Genomic DNA, 24,315 nt, shown 5'->3' with positions numbered 1-24,315 from the left:
AAGAAAGGTGCCTGACATAAAGGCAGGGGTGGAATGGGGTGGGGATAGAGGGAGGGATTCTGGAGACATTGGTGATGAAAAATGTGCACTGGTGGAGGGATGGGTGTTTGATAATTTTATAACCAAAAAGCTTTATAACTGTATCTTAATGATACAGTTACATATGTATAATGTATATTTATAAAATATAATATGTATATGTATAAATATGTATAAAGTACAATATATTTTGTATCTAATAGCCTAGTTCTCCCTATAGGAGAACCTGACTAGCTACCTAGAGTCTATTGCCCACTTGGAGAGCCTAACAAGATCCTCGTTGCATATTCATATCTAAAATACAGTAACAAATACATATGTACATCTCGGGGAGCCTGGCAAGCTACCAAGAGTATCCCACCCATATCACAGAGCCTAGCAAGCTACCCGTGGTATATTTGATATGTCAAAAACAATAACAATAGGTCTCATTCCCCTGACCCTGTAAGAGCCTCCAATCATTGGGAAAGATGAGTAAGGAGAGGCTGCTAAAATCTTATGGTTGAGTGTAATAGAGACGTTACTGGTGCCCGCTCAAGTAAATTGATGAACAATGGGATGACAGTGACAGTGATGCAGTGATATTTTGTATATTTTATATAATTATATATTTATATATGCATATTTTGTAACTATCTTACAGTGATTTTTATATATAATGCATATAGATTTATATATTATATATAAATAATTATACACACATACACACACACATATATATGTCTATATAAAAGATTTGTCAAGTCCCGGATCTTCCCTCAACTGCTAACCTTACTGATTTGTGACTGTTTCTAAGCAAGGGGGCTCAGGGAGAGGGAACTCACCTCATAGTCAATGTCTAAGGCATCTGCTTCACCTTTAGTCCGGAAGTGCACAGTGTGCTTGTCCACAGTGAAGTTCACCTGTTTGCCAACCCGCTCTAAGAGGACGGAGTGCCAGTGCTGGTCATCCAGGAGGCTGCCCAGGGTGACTGAGGATGGGCTGCTGCTGAGCCGAGGTTTGCTGTCATCTGCAAGGGGGAGAGAAAGAATGGATGGCATCTGTTCCCAAGGGCAGCCTTCCATCCCTGTGTGTTCCAAAAACCAGAAGAATTTTTAATTCTTAATTTAATTCTCATAACTTTAAAGGGAAGATTCTTCTCTCTCTGCCGATCTGAAACTGTGCTGGATTTGCATCGGCTACAGATTCTAGGTTTAAACCTGAGCCAAAACATGTATATACTCAGTGCTAGAAATGGCATGCCATGTTTTTAGAACTTAACCAGTTAAATGGCAAAACAAACCTATTTTCCTGTGGCCTAATTAATAATACTGAGATAGAGGTTTCAGTGTTTGAGACTTTTGTTGAAGACTGATTTTCGGTCAGACAGTGCGCTCAAGATGAGTAAAGAGAAGTTACTGGACACAATGAATTTGGTCTGTGAGCAAAGGCAAATGTGAGGAAATTTCACTTTAGCTTGACTTTTAAAGTGCCTGCTCTACAAATGACACTTATGCAGGAAAGCTAGAACCTCTATTGCTAATCCTCCATGGGGAAGTTATTATTTCCTCTCACAAATTGGGAACCTAATGATAAGATGAAAAAAATTGCAAACCACAGTTCCCAAAGGAGAGAGAGAGAGGTAGGTCGGTGGGGGATTGCAACCTGGGGACACCAGTGCTGGGAAATGTACACTGGTGGAGAGATGGGTGTTGGAATACTTCATGACTGAAGTCCAAACATGAACAGCTTTAAATTAAATAAATTATAAAGAAAAGAAAAGAAAAATGTGTATCTTTAGTCCTATACAAAGTACAGTTATTAGGCATGTTCGGGATGGATCTGAGTCCAATTTCAGGTACCACATAGTCCACAAGTATCAGTGGGTACAGCTATGGAGTCCTCCAGGTATCAGAGAAGGATCACAGTCCTGGACCCTTGCCTTGCCTTGCCTTGCCAGACTAATGGGGTCCTGGGGCTTTCGGAGAACTGCATTATTCAGAGGTAAAGCTGAGATTTTGATAAAAGTCCACCTAACCTTCACTATTTAACCAAGTATGGAAACTTTTAAAATGAGTTTCTATCTTGGAACTACATGCTATGTTGAGACTTTTATGCAAAATTTAAATAGCTTGATTCAGTCTTTCAATGACAATCAGAGAACAAAAGACCTTCTGCTGACATGCCAACAGGCCCTCATATGGCAGAGTTCCTTCAGAAGTCTTTTGCTCACTGTAGGATTGGAAAGATACTACAGAGAATATTACAGAGATATTACAGCTTGCCTTACTTGAATTCCTACCAAACTTTGACACTCAGCACTGCTTATAGCCCCAGGAGCACTGACAAGAGTGACTCCGGAGCACAGAGCCATGAGTAGCTATGTGTTAGCTCTGATGAGAAATGTAGCTCTGATGGGTGTGATCCATCTCATACCCTGAAAGATATTTTTTCCTAGAATCAGAGCAAATAGATTTAATAACTAATTTTTGTTTCCCAGCCAAGGCCCCTATGAAGCGCCTGGCTAGAGAAACCCCGTGAGCCCCAGGAGTGCCAGAAGTGAGCTCCAAATTCCATGCAGGCACTGAAGGACCCACCACCCCCTGCACAGGTAAAGTAGCTGGTGGACGTGGCCTCCAATGTGATGGCCCTCTTAGTTTTCCCTTTCCAAGCAAGTTGGACTCACAACTCAGTCTCCATTACCTAATTCTGAAGAGGACATCCTGGCTATCCCAATCACATTAGGCCAATAGTGCACTAGCCTATTCCAATCAAAAACTCCCCCCAAAAGACCAAAATAACTGTGAACACAAAGAACTGAACAATCCCAATGAAAAAGAACATATCCCCTGAAGCTACACTAGTGTCCCCACATAAGTCACAGAGGAGCACTGAAGAGGTAGTATTCTTAAAGGAGAAAAAAGAGATTACCATCGACTGAGTCCATCTAGAATCCTCTCTTGCAGAGAGAGGTGGTCACTGATAATGAACAGAAGGGAACCACCTCCATACTACCACAGCAACATGAAGAAACAATGCAGATGCCCCTCCCCGCCACGAGAAGTGGACGAAGAAAAGAGCCCTGAAGCCTCATCAGGAATTATATTCCTACAAATATAAACTCTCAGACAAAGAATTCAGAGATGAAATGTTGAAGATGTTCAACAAGCTCAAAGAAACGGTGGAACAGATATCCAATAGATTAAAGGATGGCATGAAAGAAACAGTGGAACAGACACCCAAGAAAATACAGGAAGAAATGAGAGCAGAAATAAGACAGCAACAAACAGAATTGTCACAAATAAAGGATTCAATAGATGATAGATCAGGGGCTGGAGAGATAGCACAGCGGGTAGGGCGTTTGCCTTGCACGCGGCCGACCCGGGTTCAAATCCCAGCATCCCATATGGTCCCCTGAGCACAGCCAGGGGTAATTCCTGAGTGCAGAGCCAGGAGTAACCCCTGTGCATCGCCAGGTGTGACCCAAAAAGCCAAAAAAAAAAATAGATGATAGATCAGCTAGACTAAAACTCAGCAAGGAAATTCTGGCACTGAAAGAAGAAATGAAAGTGAGAGGGCTAATAGATGTATACAGAAGCCTTTCTTCCCCCCAAAACTGAATACATTTTCTTCTCCAGTGCACATACAACATTCTCCAAGATCGACCAAGTGCTGGGCCACCAAACATACCTCAATAGAATCAGAAGGATAGAAATTGTATCAACTCTTCTTTTCAGACCATGATGCACTGAAGATCGAAGTTAACCATTTTTTTAAAAACTCACCCAAAATATCCTAACCAAAAATAACTCCCCTGCCTGATCCTTTAAAACTGTGTGTTGACCCTGTGCCTTGACCTTAGGTCTAATGGTTGGTTTCTCAACCCAATGATGAGTCCTGCTTTACAGTAAATACACTTTTGATCATTTTAAACTGATAACTTTTTATCATAGAACATGTATTTTGATTCAGCCCAACTTGGAAGACACCCATTGAGGGGATGTGAAGTTTAGGTGGAAAGTTATATTTTCCAATAAAGTCTGCCTACTTGGCCTAAGTTTCTGTCTCTCAAATTTTGTAAAACTTCAAATGTATATGGACTCTTGTCAAAAGCTACTGTAATATTATTTTTCCTGCAGAATGGTGAAGATTTAGCAAAATGAGCAATTAATTATTACTAACATGATAGCACAGTGGGTAGTGCATTTGCCTTGCACACAGCCGACCAGGGTTCGATTCCTCCATTCCTCTCGGAGAGCCCAGCAAGCTACTGAGAGTATCCAGTCCACACGGCAGATTCTTGCAAGCTATCAGTGGCATATTCAATATGCCAAAAATAGTAACAAGTCTCACAATGGAGATGTTACTGGTGCCCGCTCTAGCAAATCGATGAACAACGGAGGACAGTGCTGCAGTGCTACATGTAAATGTTTAATTTTAAGAAATACTTGATTTATTATGTCCCCTTAGTAACTGAAAGCTAAATGTCTCTCTTCTCTCTCCTAAGATGTGTTTTGCCACAACAGCTGCAACAACCTTTCAACAATATGGCATTAAGTGGGCAGGCTCTGCCATTTCCCTTGCAGACTGCCTACTCCCACCTTCATTATGGTTCTATATTGAAGCTTCCTTCACTGAATAACAATTTGTTGCTTCATATGGGGTGAGGGCAGGGACATCAATGTCCAATTCAATGTATTGCAGTTGAATATGAGAGCTGGTAAACTCATAGATGACATTACTACATTGACTTATTCATTGTTCATTTGCTCCCCATATTTTGCATTCTTAAAATCTGTTGCACTAAATAATTGAAATGCTTATTTTTCTTTCTTTCAACTCTTTAGTTTTTTCTTCTTTTCAATTTCTCATATAAACATACTGATATGCTACAGAGAAAGGTGAAGACTAGAAATATACACCTCCCCTTTCAGAAGAACTTAATGTGAAAACTTTGAAAAATGAAATTGATAAAGTGTTCGTGGAGTCAGAAAAGGCATGCAGAAAGCTATGAAATCTCTTTGCAGGGCAGTAAGAGGTCTGGTATTGGGTCAGAATAAGTAGTGTTATCACACAGCCAGGAGAAAGTTAGAAGAAGTGGAAGAGAGATTCCACCTAGCAGAGTGCTATGACATTGCCTGCCTTGTTCTTTTTATCCAGATTTAATGTGCTAAGTTGTAGGTAATAACTTTACTTTGAAATAATTGGAGCCATTGATAAAATAGTGCATATCAGATTACACATGCAGATTAACATTTAAGACACTTTATTTTGGCAATTTCATACTTTGGTAAGAAAATAAAACTGAAGATATGTTTTTTAGTAAAGCAGAGTGTAGCACGATGGAACACAAGAAGGATACACTTCCAAGCAATGATAAGTTATTTATATATGGTGACCTCACATGTCACTTGGATATTGGAAATGAAGGTAATAAAAGCAAGATTCACCTAAGAATGACATCTATGTCTTATTCTTTTATTCTTTAGCAGGTGGGTCAAAAGCTATATTCTGAAATGAGATAGCACAGGAAATCTCTTGTCTCTGTCTCTGTCTGTCTGTCTGTCTGTCTCTCACACACACACAGGAGCACTCACACTCACGTACACACACACTCAGACTTCTTTATATCTACTAAATAAAACGTGTTCAGCCAATAATAAATGGTTAAGGAAGTCTTATCTTATAAACTGTCACTATATAGGTTATAATTCAAATGACTCAATATGAGAGTTTACATTTTGAATTTGATGTGTGTACGTCATATTTTTCTTATAACGAGATAGGGAATTTGACAATAATTTCCAGTACTAAGTCCAAAGTAATATATACTTTTAATTTGAAGTCACTTTAAATGAGGTGAAGAATCCATGCCCTTTCCCCACTGATTTATTTCATGTACCTAATTTGGTAACATTCCATTTATATAGAGTTCTTTCATAAATGTGACAATAATATAACAAACGATAGCTAATAAAACAATGAATCATGCTGCAAAAGACAAATTGATTTATGATTAGTGCAATATGGTTTAAAATATTTTTATGCATTACCAATCTTCTTTGTTTGTGTTTGCTTATCTCAATACCTCCTACTAATATTCACTGCTACTGTCTTTTTTCTACTTTTAAAATGTTGAAAATTTCCTATAACATCCAAAGCAGAAAAAATATTTTTATAATTTCCCATGATTTAATTTAATGGTGAAATAAAATATATATATATTTCTATATATTTTGTTTTTATTTAATCTTTAAAGATTAAATACAATTGTATGTAATAACCTTTATATAATTTTGTTATTTAATCTTTAGAGATTATGTATAACCTTTTATTTATAAAATAAAAACAATAATTTTATTTTAATTATTTTAATAAAATAATAAATTAAATTAATAAAATTAAAATTTTATTTTAATAAAATAAAATAATAATTTTATTTATGTATAACCTTTTCTCATCCTTTTATATTTCTCATTCTTTCCACATTCAGTAAAATATTCTACTGAATAAGATCTATAGTGAAATTATTTTTTTATCTTGTTACCTACTGATATTTGATTTTTTTATCCATTAATGATACCAGAAGCTTATTCTAATATTTATTTTACTTTTAAGTGTAAAAGTCCACTTATAATTGTTCCCCTAAGTCCACTATTTTAAAAGGGTCTTTTCTAAAGATTATTTTTCAGTGAATTAGGTATGCAACTTTTCTAGATATTAAGAAATACTAATAAATAAAATAACTTGATTTTTGCACTGAATGTATACATATAGAAGAAATATATGAGTGTATATACGTATATACACTCAATGCAAGAAATATAAACAAATATATACAGAATAATACACACATATATATGCAAGAAATATATACAAGTATACATAGAATAATAACACACATTTTATATATAGTATCTATATATATTATCTATCTCTATATATGTATTATTCTGTATATACTGAAATTTTTAATTACAGAATTTTGAGTAGTAAGTTTCCCAAATTGTGTGCTGTAACCATATTCTTCTTTTATACACAGTCACCATCAACACCACCATGGTAATGAATGGGAAAGGAAGAAATCGGGAAATAGAACCATCAGTGGTAATCCCATCATTACTCTCATCAAGGTGTAAAGTCAGTTCTTCCTCTGTCATGTCAAAAGGGTTACTATGATCACTCAATCCCAAAATTACATTCCTAATTTTAGGACTTCAGAGGAAGAAAAATGTACATAATCACGATGATTAAAAATGATAGTGGGGCCGGAGCGATAGCACAGCGGGTAGGGCGTTTGCCTTGCACACGGCCGACCCGGGTTCGATCCCCGGCATCCCATATGGTCCCCCAAGCACTGCCAGGAGTAATTCCTGAGTGCAAAGCCAGGATTAACCCCTGAGCATCGCTGGGTGTGACCCAAAAAGAAAAAAAAAAGATAGTAATAAAATAATAAAATAAAATTAACGTTCTAAATTTTAAAAAGTAACGTGGAGTTCATGCCCAATTCAATCAGCTTAATCAATGGCTGAATAAATAGCAATACCCCTACCTTTAGCAGTACCAATAAAAAAATAAATGTACATAATCTGAAAGTAATATTTTTGTCACTCCTCTGTACTTAATAAAACCATAAGCCAAATTATCACACACATTTTCATGCAAAATAACTTGGCATTATAAATACTGAAATAAATGTATTGATCATTTTATAGATTAATATTGTGCTTTGTACATAGATCATATGCATATTTTAGTATTGTCACAAAATAATACTAAAAAAATCCCACCAACTTTTTAAAAAATGTATTTATTTTTTAATTAGTGAGTCACCGTGAGGGTACAGTTACAGATTTACACATTTCCGTGCTTGTGTTTCCCTAATACAGTGTTCGAGAGCCCATCCCTCCACCAGTGTCCATTCTCCACCACCAATGAACGCAGTATCCCTCCCACCCCCCAATCCCATACCCCCCACACCACCCCGCCTCTGTGGCAGGGCATTCCAATTTGTTCTCTCTCTCTCCTTTTGGGTGTTGTGGTTTGCAATAGGGGTATTGAGTGGCCATCATGTTCAGTATGGGATCTCCAATCACATTTTACTTGGTGTTCCCTTCTCTATCTGGGATGCCTTTCCCCAAGCATGTGAGGCCAGCTTCCGAGCTATAGAGCCAACCTCCTGGTAATATATACTACTCTCCTTGGGTGTTAGTCTCCTACTTTGTTATTTTATATTCCACAGATGAGTGAATGGGAAAGGATATTCACCCAATACCCATCTGATAAAGGGTTGATATCAAGGACATATAAAGCACTGGTTGAACTCTAAAAGAAGAGAACTTCCAACCCCATCAGAAAATGGGGCAAAGAAATGAACAGAAACTTTTCCAAGGAAGAGATATGAATGGCCATAAGGCACATGAAAAAATGCTCTGCATCACTAATCATCAGGGAAATGCAGATCAAAACAACCATGAGATACCACCTCACACAACAGAGACTGGCACATATCCAAAACAACAAAAGCAACCGCTGTTGGAGAGGATGTGGGGAGAAAGGGACCCTTCTACACTGCTGGTGGAAATACCAACTGGTCCAGCCCCTTTTGAAAACAATATGGACGCTTCTCAAAAAATTAGAAATTGAGCTTCCATTGGATCCAGCAATACCACTTCTGGGAATATATCCCAGAAAAGCAAAAAAGTACAGTCGAAATGACATCTGCACTTATATGTTCATTGTGGCACTGTTTACAATAGATAGAATCTGGAAGAAAAATCTAGTGCCGAGAACAGATGACTGGTTAAAGAAACTTTGGTACATCTATAAAATGGAATACTATGCAGCTGTTAGAAAAGATGAAGTCATGAACTTTGCATATTAAGTGGATCAACATGGAAAGTATCATGTTAAGTGAAATGAGCTAGAAAGAGAGGGACAGACATAGAAAGATTGCTCCCACCAACTTTTTGGAAAGCATTCTTTACGAGCAAGAATTTAAGGTACGGTTTTAACTTTTAACCTAGCAGCCTATTTACTAACATCCTATTCTAAGAAATCAAACTGTAAGTTAATTTACTTAAGGTGCTAAAGTAATAGTAAAGCAGATAGGACATTTGTATTACAATTTACCAACTGAGTTTGATACATGACACCCTATGTATGTTCCCTGGGCACGGCCAGGAGTGATCCCTGAGCACAGAGCCAGGTGGAAAGCCTGAATGCCAACAAGTGTGGCTGCCTCTAAACCCAAAATTAAAAGTCATGTTCAATCCTATAAACAGAATAAAACTGAGTACACCCAGGTAGAATCATCATGTAGAACATTAAACAGATATCTATGTTATATTTATGAAATACATCATTTCAGAAATATACTCAGTAATGATTAACTACTACTGATATTCAACAACAACATAATTGAATAATTTAGCTTAATAATTAAAATAATTAAAATTAAAATCATAAAAATAAATAAATACTAGGTAACAACTATAAAAATAGGCATCAACATGAAATATAAATAATAGCCCAGAATACCTTTACTAAAATATTAATAGAAATTTTGATTTTGCATTATCTTTTGTTATTTAAAGACTATTATCTTTGTTAGGGGAAAATGAATAGATTTCTTAACAAACATAGTTTTTCCCCTTTATAAATGGAACATTGAAAATTATTATGAGTGATGTATAAATGTTTAATAAATCCTTCATTATAAGCTCATTTTAATCGACAAAAAGTGCAAACATAAAGAAATTTTACCTATCCATCTAATCAATTACGTTATGCAAATAGTCAGAAATCTTGTATTAAAACAAATTGAGATTTTATTTGAACATTTGTGGAAGCAGAATATTTCTGCTATTAATCAAACATGATATTTAAAATGCATCTACTCTAACTAAAATGATGAATAAAGAAAAATGTTATTGCCAAGAAACATTTTATCTTATCTATATATTTTCCGATTATAAAGTATAAATAAATCATAACTCTGTACTAATTATCACACTTTTTATAATGAAGCATAAATGTCAAGTTTTATCTCAGTGGCAACTGAAGTTCAACTAATAGTTTTGACTAGATTTTAATTTTTAAGACAAGATAACTATTCCCATGGAAGTTATAGAGGAAAAAGGTGACACAAATATACAGAAGCTATAATATAAATCAGAAATATGTTAGTAATTTATCAAACCTTTTTTGTAATTACATAACCTATGTGGCTTGAGATATAATTATTATGAAATAAATTCAAAACTCTAGAGAGTGTAACCATTTTTATGTTATGTTGAAATTATTGTAAAATTTTTCTAACAATATTAAAAATATTCTAACTTCCTCCCCTGCAAAGACTGTGAATCAACATGCCAGTTTCTTTACCCTTTGACCTAGTATTTCTAGCTAATGGCATGACATCACAATGTTTCATCCAAAAGTCTTAGGTTTAATCATCTTGCTTAGTAATTCAAATGTGAATTTCACTCTAACTTTCACAATCTGTTAGTTTCAGACAACTTAAGGAATGGAAAACTCTCAAACTTCTACAGTTTAAATAACAGGAATTTCTCTTCAGGTCTTCTGATCTTTTCAAAATCTCCTGTTTTAGTTTTTTGCAAAACTGACATTCTTGGAAGGCCAAAAAGATAGCCCAATGGGCTGAATATGTGGTATGCATTCTTATATAACATAGTATATATTATATGAATTCTTAAGTGTAAGTTGTAAAATAAATGTCAGCTGCTTTGTTTTCTTTTGTTTTGTTTTGGGGCATATCCAGTGATGCTTAAGGCTGATTCCTGACTTGGCATTCAGGAATCTTGGCACTCAGGAATCATTCCAGGCTGTGCTTTGGGTCCACCTGGGATGTCTGGGATCAAACAAGTGGCAATACATGGGATCAAGCCAGGTGTAAAGCAAGTGCCCTACATACTTTTCTATTATTTTGGCACCAGTATCCCTCTTATTTCTAAGATAGGAGTTCCTGATACTTATGCAAAATATGAGAGGAACTGTAAGTCAAGAAAGTAAACCTAGATTTCGGGAATTCACATTAGGATGCTCGGCAATAGCTGTAAAGTGATTATATAGCAAACAATTGACTGGATTGTTAGAATGACATTTGGATACATTAGTGTGAGTCTTCTGCATTCTTGTCATCTGTGTGAACTCTAGTGATGTTAGGTAAATGTCCAGATTGGACAGAAGAAGTTACTATGCTCTGTAAGCAGAAATAACAAGGATTTTAGAAGGAAGAGTGTGATGTGTTTTATGTTTGCCAGTCCTGCTTGGGATCATTCCCAATCCGAACTTCTCAAATCCATGTTCAAAGCATCAGGTTCATAACCCTGATGAAACCTTGCATTGACTTTCACACTTATGTAACATTGTATATTTTTTAGTTGGCCATCATCATCATCCTTTCATCAAAATACAGCTATTGAGCATCTGCTATGTTACACAGCAAGCTATCCTTGCTTTCAATGTGGGGAATTCAAAACCTCTTTATTTTAGTGAGGGCAGCATTTTGGCCACACCCAGCAGTGCTCTGGGCTTACTCCTAGGCTCAGTGACCAAGAGTGCTCACTCCTGGCTGAGCTCAGGGGAAACCATACATGGTGTTGGTGATCAAATCTTGGTCGGCACAATCCTCTTGCTCCTGCCCCAAAGGCCAGCAAATAAATTTTTCCATAGTATTTGTTACAAGTCCATAAACCTGATATGTAATATCTGAATGCATATAGAACACATTATTTCAATGCTAAATTGAAGAAAAACTAAAGTAAATGTCCATTTGACTCTTTGTGGAATATTCATGACTTTAACTGGTATCTCAAGATATCTCAAGGAGTGGAATGTGTGATGAAGCAGTTTAACTCTGACATCCTAGTTGGCTCCCTAAAGACAATATGTTCTGCACATATTTATGGTGTTCCAGGATCCTTACTTGCCTGCTACTGTTCTTATTTTATAAACATCCTGCTTCATTTCAAAGGTACTGAACCCTTGTAAGGATGAGTGACCTGCATGTACTATTGATGTCTTGTTTAGTTCTTACAACAGTCCCCCAGTCACGTAATAGTTCTACTCTTTGATTCTTTACCAGCATGTGTAGGTTTGTATTGCTACAATTCTACAGAGGGCAAACTGCCACAGATTATCTAAAAGAGATGTGCAAAAATGTGTGAAGAGGAATTTCTGTACTACTCTGATGAGCTGAGAGAATAATTCATAACTTATTAATAGTTTATACAGATCTCTTTTCCATTATAGCACTGTAGCAGTGTCCTCCCATTGCTCATCGATTTGCTCGAGCAGGCACCAGTAACATCTCCATTGTGAGACGTGTTGTTACTGTTTTTGGCATATCGAGTATACCACTGGTAGCTTGCCAGACTATGTTGTGTGGGCAGGATACTCTCCGTATCTTGCTGGGCTCTCTGAGAGGGACAGAGGAATTGAACCCGGGTCAGCCGCATGCAAGGCAAATGCCCTACATGCTGTGCTATCATAAGTAAATATAATTCAACATTATCTAGTTTCACCATGAAAGTAGTGTGTCCGTACCAGTCATAGTAGAATAAGTAGGTAATGTGAGGAACAGTGAGTAGAGGCATCATGTGAAAAAATCCTCAATACACTATAAGTATTGAACTCTCCTCAGAAATCAGCCATATCACTGATCTCAATCTGAATTTGTGAACTAAGGGACAAGTTAGATAGTGAATCAACAGTGGAGAACAAGCTGTAATAGGCTGAAAAGTGACTCTATCCACTGGGAGGGGACAAACTTTGTTCACCAGGCAACTTCGGCTCTTTAGTCCATTAACTTAGATTCTTCTTGCCTTCCTACCTCCACTTTTCTGTGCATTCTTTCATTATTAATTTATTTCATTAAAGAACAAAAAAACTAATGAATTTTTAAACTCTTTCCAATTTAGAGTCTATGTGGAATCATGAAAAGAACATGAGTTCTAGATAGCATACAAAAGTTTTGTTATCAGTATGATAAAATTGCACAAAGACAATAAAAATGAAGTTCTGGAGGACTGGTCCATGTTAGGAAGCTTGTTGCATGGAGGAGTGGGGGAATGTAATTACAACAAAGAAGGGACAATCATGACAATGATAGTTGTAAATGATCAGTCTAGATAAGAACTGGATGCTGAAAGGAGGTAAAGTGATATGCCTCGTATTCTTTTAATAACAGTATACCAAACCACAGTGTCTAAAAGTAGAAAAGGAAAGACAGAGAGAAGAAAGATACATACCATAAAGGCAGGCTATAGGGTCAGGAGTTGGGGGAGGGCCAGATGGAAACTGGGGACATTAGTGTTGGAAAATGCACACTGGTGAAGTGACAGGTATTAGAACTTAGTGTGACTTAAAAAATCATGAATAACTTTGCAATTGTGGATCTCATGGTGATTTCATTAAAACTTGATTATTTAAAAATTGTTTTTAATAAACCGATACCATCCTTGAAATTTATTAAAAAGATAAAAGGATTGATGTTGGGTTATAGATTTTCAAGTGTTTTTTCTTCCCTATTTACTAGTTGTTTCTGGCTTTTTTTCTCCACTTTTTCTAGAATTGATATGTTTTTTTGTAATCTGAAACTAATATTTTTAAAAAGTGGTTAGATATTTATAGTGTCTGTATCTGAAATCTATCTGTGAAAATCAAATAAATAACATATATTCTCTGAATCCAATATTACAGGTGGGTGAACTGGGGATAATGTGTATTTAAATAATATTGCTGAGGGGCCTAAGAAGTGGTAGAGCAGATGCCACCAGACCCCACACCATGCTGTTTCAGTTGGGGAACCGCAGAAGGGGGCTTTTGAGACCCCTCCACACCTCTACACCCAGCCCGGAAGGTGAAAACCTCCAAAACCCAAACATCACCACGTTCACAGTCGCTCTCCACATGCTCGGGCAGAGCATCACCCATGAGTGAATCTATTCCTGGACTGTGCAGCCACAAATGTGGCCACATGATACTTCAAACCACACACTCTATCCATCCTCCAAGATTATGACAACAAAATTGATAGTGTTCAAAGTAGGAAGCAAACAATCTTAGAAGTAAAATATATGCTTTTTTTCATTACAGATGCATTTAATAAAAGCACACAAAGCTTAACCTTTAACAAAGTGTTAGTGATCTCTTATAGAAGGGCTTAATGGTCCCTGGATGAAATAAAACAATCTTCACACTCTTTCCTCTAAGGAAACCTTTTTTTAGAATTTTCAGAGTTTTTTCATAATAAACAATACAAAATATATTATTTTGGTTCTTCTTCGGGGCACGGATTGGGGTTCAGGATGGAATCAACCAAAATATGGTGGTGGGAAGGAGTAATGGTGGTTGGATGAGATGATGGGATTGGTGTTTTATATTAAATACAGTCAAGTATTGTGAACTATTTTATAAAACAAAAAGATTTTAAAAAAAAGAAATGGTAAAGTAGATAAGGCACCTGGCTTGCAATCACATGACCTGAGTTTGATTCCTGGCATCTACCTGGGCCCCTGCACATCTCCAGAAGTGAGTGATTTCTTAGCATGAAGCCAGGAACAATCCCACGAACCATCCCTGAGAATTTCTGAGTTTGACCATAAAACAAAACAAATAAATAAAAATTACAAAATATATAATATTATTGCTTTACGGTCTGGAGAGGATAGTGAGATACTGTGGTTATAACTTGAGATATTGGCCCACTGAAGGACAGAGAGTAATGTATGAAGACACAGGAGCACAGACTTGGGGAATGAGCGGGACCAGTAAGAATCATATACATATATACATGTGTATATATGTGTATATACATAAACACACACACATACATATATATATATGTCAGTCACCAATAACTCAGAATGAAAATATAATTACAACATGTCTAGTTTGCTTCAAGCACCAACATCTGGCAGATGCTTTCTCTTTCTAGTATTGTAACAATATACAAAGGGTCATCTTGCTCTTTTGGAACCTACATTGTAAAGTTTCCATTATGGCTAAATCAAAGCTACTAACATCCTCTTACCCATTAACTTAGGACTTCTAAAGATTAGCTTGTGGCAACTGAGCTATTAAGATTTTAAATTCTGATACTGGATCCTTTGCTAGAGAAGGTGCCTGGAAATCTATGCTACTGAAAAAATATATTAGGTAACTGCAAACATCAAGAAAGTCCAAGAATAATCATGGCTAACTGATAGAAGTGTTTGCCACAAGTCAAGAACAGCAAAAAAAGATTTTTAAAAAATCTAAATTTTACTAAATAGAGACAAAATATATTTTCACTTAAGAATCATTAACAAATGGAGTCTTTACTTCTCACTCAGTGAATAGAAATATGGAGCAGATGGAAAAAAGGGTGAAATAAATAAAAGATTTATTTACCTACTGTGTATCAAAACAAGTAGCAGATATGATACATCTCAATGTATCTAAACATTTCATTCAAGAAAACAGGTTTCAGCATAGAGTGTTAGGAACTCAGATATTATTTGTTGAATAAGTTAGTAATATTAAAAGTTTCTACCACATTGGTTGTGTCAGTGATTACTGACTTGCATAGAAAATTCATTTATCTATCATTGTCAATGTCATCCTGTTGCTCATCGATTTGTTTGAGTGGGCACCAGTAACATCTCTCGATTGTGAGACTTATTTGTTACTGTTTTTGGTACATCCAATTATGCCACGGGTAGCTTGCCAGGCTCTGCCTTGCAGGCGCGATACTCTAGGTAACTTGCCGGGCTCTCCAAGAGGGGTGGAGGAATCGAACACGGGTCGGCTGCGTGAAAGGCAAGTGCCCTACCACTGTGCTATCGCTCCAGACCAAATTGTCTATAATATTTTTATTTTAATATCTACTCAAGATAGTTACTAGTAGCTTAAACACAGATGAAATTATTCATCATTTAAAAGATTATAAACAAGTACATTAGGGAACATTGAAAGTTTACCCATAAAATATTACATATGTGAAAAGAAATTAAAATTTGTTACACAACCATATCTATACATTTCCATGATTTTATATGTATGTGTGTGTATGATATTGAATTAGGCATGTTGAAGTAGAGTTTTGGAGAGGTATAACATATCTATATTGGTGATATAAGTGGCAGTGATGAGCAGGTTCAATTATAAAAGTCAAGGATAGTTTCTTAGATAGCAATAACTACTAACTTTAATTACAGCCCACAATACTTTTTGAGCCACTTGTATTTGGATGCCTCATACATCAGCTATTTCTTCCTGGAAACTGAGGGCCAAAAATTAAGATGTATATTAGATATTTGTACTACCAATATTCATCTAGCATATTGATAAATTGCTTCTTCAGGTATGCTCATATAATAAGTTATTTTACTAAAAATTACTCACTTCTACTCCTGGGGTAGAGTCTGTCCCTAAAGATGTTATGGGTGTTTGTATTTAATGTTAAGCATTAGATGTCAGTATTATGAGTTAAACTCGTGATTTTCATGTTCTCCTTGTTAAGTTTTACAAAATTGACATGGAATTTAAGAACATAGACAGAAAATCCCAAATATGCAAGAGTTTGGTTTTAGGATGAATCCACGTCACTCTTCATCCTGCTAATGGAAAAAATCTATTTGTAGATCATATCTCTAATCTCTAGTTTAACTTTACAGTACATTATTCTATACCTTAGCTTTACTACTTGAAAGTATGTTGTCATGATTATCTTCAAAAATTATTTATTCACCTCTTTTCTTAATATCAGTGGGAAGCAGTTTTTGTTAGAAGACAGTCACTTTCTTTTTCTTAATTTTGGCTATTTGGTTGATTTATTTTTTCTTTTTTCTATAGAATAACTCCCACATGGCAGAGCCTGGCATTCTACCCGTGGAGTACTCGATATGCCAAAAACAATAAAAATGATGGTTCTCATTCCCCTGACCCTGAAAGAGCCCCCAATATGCCATCGGGCTACACTAGCACAGGACAGGGACAAATGGGAACTTTACTGGTGCCCGCTCGAGCAAATCAATGAACAATGGATTGACAGTGATCAGTGATAGGATAACTATTATTTTTTTGCTTGTTTCTGCTTCTTTAATACTCTGACCCTTACCTTCTGTCTTCTTAACCTTCCTTCCTCTGGCCCTTCATCCCTAGTCCAGGACTAGTCTCTTTTTCTGGGATAAGAAATTGGTTACAATAAGATGAAGACTTGTCATATGGTGACACAGGCCATGATAAATGCCAGCCCATAACAGAAATCTCATGTTCTCGATGAAAAAAGAAAAAAAGAGGAAGAACATTCTGAATCAGGTGAATTCCCAATTTGGTAAGCCTAAAAATCAACCAGGTTCCTAATTTCTTCAATATCAAGACATGATATCTGAGAGAGAACTTAGAAATTTAGATTTTTCTTTGACACACAGGAATCCTTTCCCACTCCAGCCCTTCAAAGCTCTAAGAAATTGAAAGGTTTCTTTTTAATTTCCCACTGAATTTATGTGCACAAATGTGCCATAAATGATAGATTGTTCTATTGTGGGCTTAAATTTGTCCAAGATAAAGTTGTTGTTTGTAACTAAAGAAATAAGTAGATCTGGGGCTGGAGAGATAGCACAGTGGGTAGGGCATTTGCCTTGCACGCGGCCGACCCGGGTTCAAATCCCAGCATCCTATATGGTCCCCTGAGCACAGCCAGGGGTAATTCCTGAGTGCAGAGCCAGGAGTAACCCCTGTGCATCGCCAGGTGTGACCCAAAAAGCAAAAAAAAAATAAGTAGATCAGAAAATGGATGAATGGGTACACATAGATAATAGACAGATGATGGAGATTTAGCTAGCTTGCTTAAAAAAAATTACACAGCTCTAGTCACTTCAACATAAACCAATACGAGGACAGGTAAATGTAACTTCCTACAAAAGAAGTTCCCTGAGAACTTAAAATAAAGCAAGGGGCAGAGCTTTCTTCCTACCCAAATTTAGGTGCAAGATGAGTTTTCCCTTTTGGAGCTCCAGGGTGATCTGGTCTCCACGTTGGCCTTCTCCATGGAACAGGACGCCATCTCCTTGCATACTCTTGAACTTCAGAGAGATGACGTCTTTGAGAGTGCTCATCAGCTTCTGATTGAACCTGTACAGGAGGGAGCTCCGTCCATCAAAGTCAGCAACATCTGATTCTAGACAATGAACACACACACACACAAAAGACAGGAAGAACAATTAATGCACATTCTTGTGGCTGATCATTTTTTACATCTTATTTGTAATCCATGATCTCATATGTGGAAAATCTAATTTCAGATATCTATGAATATGATTACATTAAGCTGTATTCAAAACCAAAAAACCCTTCATAATATTTTGGTTGATTTTGTGTCAATGTGGGTTCATCAGTTGTAATAAGTGGTGAAATATATAGGTACAGAACAGTTTATAAATGTGTAGAGGCAGAAGATATGTAAGAAATCTCTACTCCTTCCTATTCATTTTTCTTTTTATCTAAAGCTGCTTTTGAAGTTTACAAAAAGTAATTTGAGCTAAAATTTAAAAGTTAAATCAAGAAATACTATCTGGAAATATTTTACTATAAATTAATTTTACATTTTCCACTATATTTTAAAATATGCAATGAACATTGTTACTTTTGTAATTGGAAAAGATTAAGGCCAATTAATCATAACTTGAAACAGATTAATTATGTGTCATCTTATGTGGGTGGGAGAGTGGTAAATGGGTCTATAGAGGGGGTGAAATTAGTCTTATTAGAAATCAAGTACTTAGAAAAACTCAATTTTTCATTATTCACCAATTAATTAAAATATTCATTTTGAATATGCACAGTGATAAATTTAGTTGTTTTTTTAAAAAACTGAGGATCTAGAACTATGCTTTATAAAGTCAAGTGTCTGAAATAAAAACAAAAAAATGAAATAGATGATGTCTAGTTTTAAAAAGCAATTTCATAACTTCCATAGAATAAAGTGATTTCAAACAAAAGGTATATGATAACTTTCTGGGCCCTAAAGTAGACCACAAATAGTGAAGTTTCCACAGATATTTGCCTTCTTAGATCCTACATATACCATATCATCACTGGACACCACTCAAACTTAAATGCAGGCTATTAGACAGCAGACTAATCAATTTGGAAATAATGAACACAACAGTGTACATAAAATCATGGATCTTTCATTATTATCTCTGTTACTTATTCATTGATTTACCTTGAACTACTCTGTTACTCTAAAACTTTATTTTCTTATCCATAAAATATGTAAGTATATTCTTCAGACAATTTGGTGAGACTTAATTACAATCAAGCATATAAAATCTAATCCTTACAGACTGATTTGATGGTGCCATGTACTTTAGTTATGTTAAATCAATAATAAGTTTTTGGAGTATTTGCACCCACTGAGCAACAGAAGGCTTTGAGATTGCAACCAGTTCACTCTAAAAGTTGATGCTGTAACTTCATTTTTAAGATATATTTTCCAGATTGACTTTATGCTTCCTGTTTTGTCTTATTTCAGTCCATCAAACTTTGAAAATTGTTATGTGTGCAGAGAATGTGCATAATAGGTTTATTTTTTTTTCCTACTTGTCTATCCCCACCATTGCACCAGACTTTGTATTAGGAAATGGATCCTTAGGAGACTGGGTTTTGAAAGTATGGACATTATACATGTATTTTTGTGCACAGGGACTTTAATATGACCTAATATGAGTTGAAATATGGAGGTGTTTAAATTGCTTTGGACACACACTGTTCTGACACTTAATCTGTCTGTGGGGGTGGAACAGATGCTTACGTTGATAAACATGGGATCTGTCACTGCTTACTGGGCATCTTGTACTGGTATTCTCAACCTGCAATGCCCAGCCTCTTTCTGCCTCCACTCAACTTCACTCTCGTTCCTCATCTCTTCCAGATTATTCTAACATTGATCTATATTTTAGCCCGCAGATGTCTATTAATGAATGACTTAGACAAAATAATACATTTAATGTATTTCCATATTGCCATGAGATTTATAGAAACTGGGTCAATCAAAGAAATATAATATACATGCATTTGCCTAAATACATATACACATATACATGTAACATCTAGTAAACCTGAGTTTCAATTCTAACTCTATGACATTATAGCTGAGCATTTGTAGCAAATTTCTTGACTTCTCTGAACTTCAGTGCTTCTATCTACATAATAGGACATAAAGAAATCTTCTTTACAAGAGTTAAAAGTATAATTACATAAAACTCATGTCGAGCTGAATAATAACTTAATAACATATCCATTCCTTCCTTCCATCAATAATACAAAAAACTATTGGTGTGATGAATATTTGATGAATGGTGTAAATGGAGTCAGGAATCTAGTATGAAGAAATTCTCTTTGAGTTTGGACTTCAGTATCCTTTGCATCAACCATGTGACTTCAAGTCCACATCACTACCTAAATTACAAATTTAAAGAATTTATATTTCTTGAAACATCCCCAGAACTATTTCATCAGATTCAACTTTTACCATCTCCCCCAGTGTAGGATAACACAGCCTCAGGTAGTTTAGGTTTATTGGGTTGCTCCCATCACAGTGCTCCCATTCCTCTGTGTTTATTTGTAACTTCTTTCTTTGTGTTCTGTTGACTTGTAAATATTGTTTTTTTCTTCTCCTTGAGTCCTTTGCATAATTTATTCAGAGCCATGTCCTTTTTGTATGGGCACAGGAAGACTGTAGCAAATGCTATGCTTTTGTAACCTGGGAGTCATGAGATTCTCTCAAACTACATGAGAGTTTCTCATCAAACTCATGAGACTCTCATAAAACTACATGAGAGTTTCCTTCTGGGCATCTGTTCTCTGGACCTAAGCCTCAGTTGCCCTTACTTCCTAGCACCCCCAAAAGCAGGGCCCTGATAAGGGAAAAGACGGACCCAGGGAAAGTGGTGAGTTATGTGCTACTCTGGCATTGAGATGGGCCTGGCCAAACTGCCTAATGCTTAACTATAAGTTAAGAGCTTGGTCATGGACAAATGCTGTCATGATCCAAAAAGTAATAACTAGATTCGGACCCTGCTAGGGTTAGGAATGATTAATCTGGCCTGCGTGCTGTAGTCTGAGACTGTGGCAAGATGTTGCCAGGAGAGCTGCCTTGCAAGCCTCAATATATCTCTTGCTATGTCCATACAAAAGTAACTAGTATTAAGATGTGAATGAGTTCTTGGACTAAGGAAAGGAGACAAATCTTAATTTTGCCTACTGGCAGTCAGGAAGGGCTTTGGAATACCCCTAGGTTTTGTTCCTTTTGAACCTGGTGGCTCTCAGGAAGGGCTTTCTAATGTTGATTTTGCGACCTGGATGTGTGTAGCCTAGGAGCAAAAGGGAGAGAGAAAATGAGAGAGAGAAGAGAGGGGCTGTGGTAGATGCAGAGAGAGGACGGAGCTAGAGTGCAGGAGATGAGAAAGATGGAAGATGGAATAAACAGTAACTAATCAGCAACCAGCTTGGTCCTCATTTTTCCTTTGTTTGTCCTTGGCCAACAGCCATCCCTATCTAGCCCATACACGTGCTCTGCCCAGTTCCAGAGCATCAAACATGGGTGGTGAAACAGAGCTGCCTGGAGAGCCTGCGAGTGCACATGCCCTTCAGCATGCATAGTTTCTTACACCCCAGATGTGTTGTTTTCATTTCACATCACCTTTGCTAAAGCCATTAAATAAACTCCTTTTCTTTTCTTTTCTTTTCTTTTCTTTTCTTTTCTTTTCTTTTCTTTTCTTTTCTTTTCTTTAGTTTTTTATTAGTGAATCACCATGAGGTACAGTTACAGACTTACAAACTTTTGTGCTTGTGTTTCAGTCAGACAATGGTTGAGTGCCCATCCCTCCACCAGTGCCCATTTTCCAACAGCAATGTTCCCAACATCCCTCCCACTACCCCCACCCTGCCCTCCCCCCACCCCACCCCCCTTTTGCTCTCTCTCTCCTTTTGGGTGTTGTGGTTTGCAGTAGAGGTATTAAATTGCCTTCATGTTCAGTCTATTGTCTACTTTCAACCCGCATCTCCCATCCCTAACGGGCCCTCCTAGCACCCTTTACTTGGTGTTCCCTTCTCTATCTGAGCTGCCTTTTCCCCCAGCATGTGAGGTCAGTTTCTAAGCTGTGGAGTAATCCTCCTGGTAATTATTTCTACTGTTCTTGGGTGTCAGTCTCCCATTCTGTTACTTTATATTTCACAAATGAGTGCAATCTTTCTATGTCTAATAAACTCCTTTTACACTAAAAGTAGTTTGTCTATGACCCCAGGTACTTGAAAATTTGCTCTGTCCTCATCCACCTCATCATCTACTTTGAAAATGAGTGCATGCATATGGATAACATGCATATTCATGTTCTGGGTAGGGTTAACACTTTAAAATGTACAACATATGCATTATAAAGCACTGTTTTTGTTCTTTTTTGTGAATGAAAACCTGTGACTCACTTTGTGAGCAACTTACTGTTTGTATTTTATTATATTAATGTGAAAACTATGGCACAAAGTAGTGAAGTAACACATTTAGCCATTGACACAGTCAGGTTTTCAACCTGCTCACATCTGAAGTCCTTTTACCTGGGTGGATTTGGTGTTTTCCCAATACTGCCCATTCACACTTCCACGTGTGACTCTTAGCTTTGTTCCTCCCCTTAATATCCTGCTACTCTCTTCAGAATTCATTTCCCAATTAGACTTTGAGGTTTTGTTATTTCCTAATTTTTGCCTCACAAAAATGTGCTCAGAAGGCTTTTTAGCCCCTCCTAGCAATGTACAGGCAGCCAGTCTAGACAATGGCACTCTTTAGTCCCTGGAGTTCCCGGGACCACAAGATCACCCCGTAGTGTTCAGAGACTTCTAGTATCACATCCATCAATGTTTTTTAGACCATGACGTGTCATAGAAAATGAATCCAGACCAGGAGCACACATGCACCCTACCCTCTGGACTACCTCCCCAGGGCCTGATTGCTTTATTGTCCAATTCTATCACATAGTGCATTCAAAGAGGTGGAGCCAGAGGTGCACCTGTCAGGGTGGTGCTGCAGTATGTGACATTTTCTTTTCTTGAACCCCAGGCTGTCCAATTCCTCTCAAAGGAATCAGTTCTCCAATGGCTCAAACTCAACCGTTAGAGCTGTGATTCCACCACACATGTTCATTTGTGCAGAACTGAGACGCCTCTTAACAGAACACAAAATTAGTTTCCAAGTGTTGAAAAATTTCCTCCTATAATAGGAAAATATTTTGCAATCTAAGCTAACCTTTCACACAGAGAGTAATGGAAGATGAAAAATGAAAGGTTTGAGTTTCTCCTGATGGAAAAGCTAATACTGCCTCTAGATACAACAGTTGTGCGATGTACTCTGCATTCTCAACTTCACTTCAAAAAACATTATTTACAACAATTAGTGATAGTTGCTTTTGAGATAAATAATGCAATAATATGCCAGGCTTATTGGATGTCACTGTAATGTCTTTTTTTTTCAGGTTCTCTCTGTGGCAATCATTTGCGGCATTAGATCTACTTATAGACATCAATCTATTAATCTGTTTTACAAGCAACTGTGAAAACAACTTCAAAAGTATTTCTTAAAAAGAAGGAAAGTAATGTTATTGGGAAGTATAGAGAGGGTAGAGCGATATACTTATTAATGAAAGGTAAAATGGTAGTCACTTCAGAATACAGTTTTAAACAAATCAATATAACAATTGATAAAATTGAATATTTCCTTTGTGTTCTTTTTTTCTCATAGCTTTTCTACTCAGAAATGTCTTACAGTGGATCCAGTAGTCCACTCTCTAGGGAAATTAGTACCTATTACTTAATTTAATGCTCTTAACAGCCCTGCAAGGTTAATATATTTTCACCATTTGTGAAATAAGGAAGCCAGAGCTCAGAAAGATTATGTACTTTGCCCAAAGCTTACGCGAGCTAATGAACTATTTGACACTGAAACCATGAATGTTTCCTCATAAAAAAGATGGGAGTTGGTATAAGGATTGCACCAGGTGTAAATGGCTGTACAGTGAGATTGTGAGACATACGATTCAAAGTATTTTTATGTGTACAAGGGTATATGTATAATAAAGAAGTTGCCAATTGAAACATTAATAAAAGTGTGTTATTTTTTTACATATTGACATGGATTTCAAGTGATCTCTGCTCTTTTTCACTTGTCACTTCATTTACAGACCTTTCTCATTTAGTGATTCTTAATGGGAGGCACAAGGCAACTATGTATGTATTTTA

The 24,315-nt window shown here is 36.5% G+C and overlaps 1 protein-coding gene across 1 annotated transcript in view; it reads right to left on the bottom strand.

Annotated features, from left to right (window-relative positions):
- The window catches only part of CNTNAP5 (contactin associated protein family member 5), a 932,137-nt gene that overhangs the window by 470,908 nt on the left and 436,914 nt on the right, over positions 1-24,315 (bottom strand). Inside the window, exons 5-6 of the mRNA XM_055120538.1 lie at positions 18,002-18,205; positions 864-1,048 (exon numbers count right to left, since the gene is read on the bottom strand). Coding sequence (XP_054976513.1) covers positions 864-1,048; positions 18,002-18,205 — 389 coding nt within the window. The remainder of the gene's footprint in view (positions 1-863; positions 1,049-18,001; positions 18,206-24,315) is intronic.

The sequence above is a fragment of the Sorex araneus genome, chromosome X, assembly GCF_027595985.1.
Source record: "Sorex araneus isolate mSorAra2 chromosome X, mSorAra2.pri, whole genome shotgun sequence".
Classification (NCBI taxonomy): Eukaryota; Metazoa; Chordata; class Mammalia; order Eulipotyphla; family Soricidae; genus Sorex; species Sorex araneus.
This window is presented reverse-complemented; position numbering and strand designations above follow the sequence as displayed.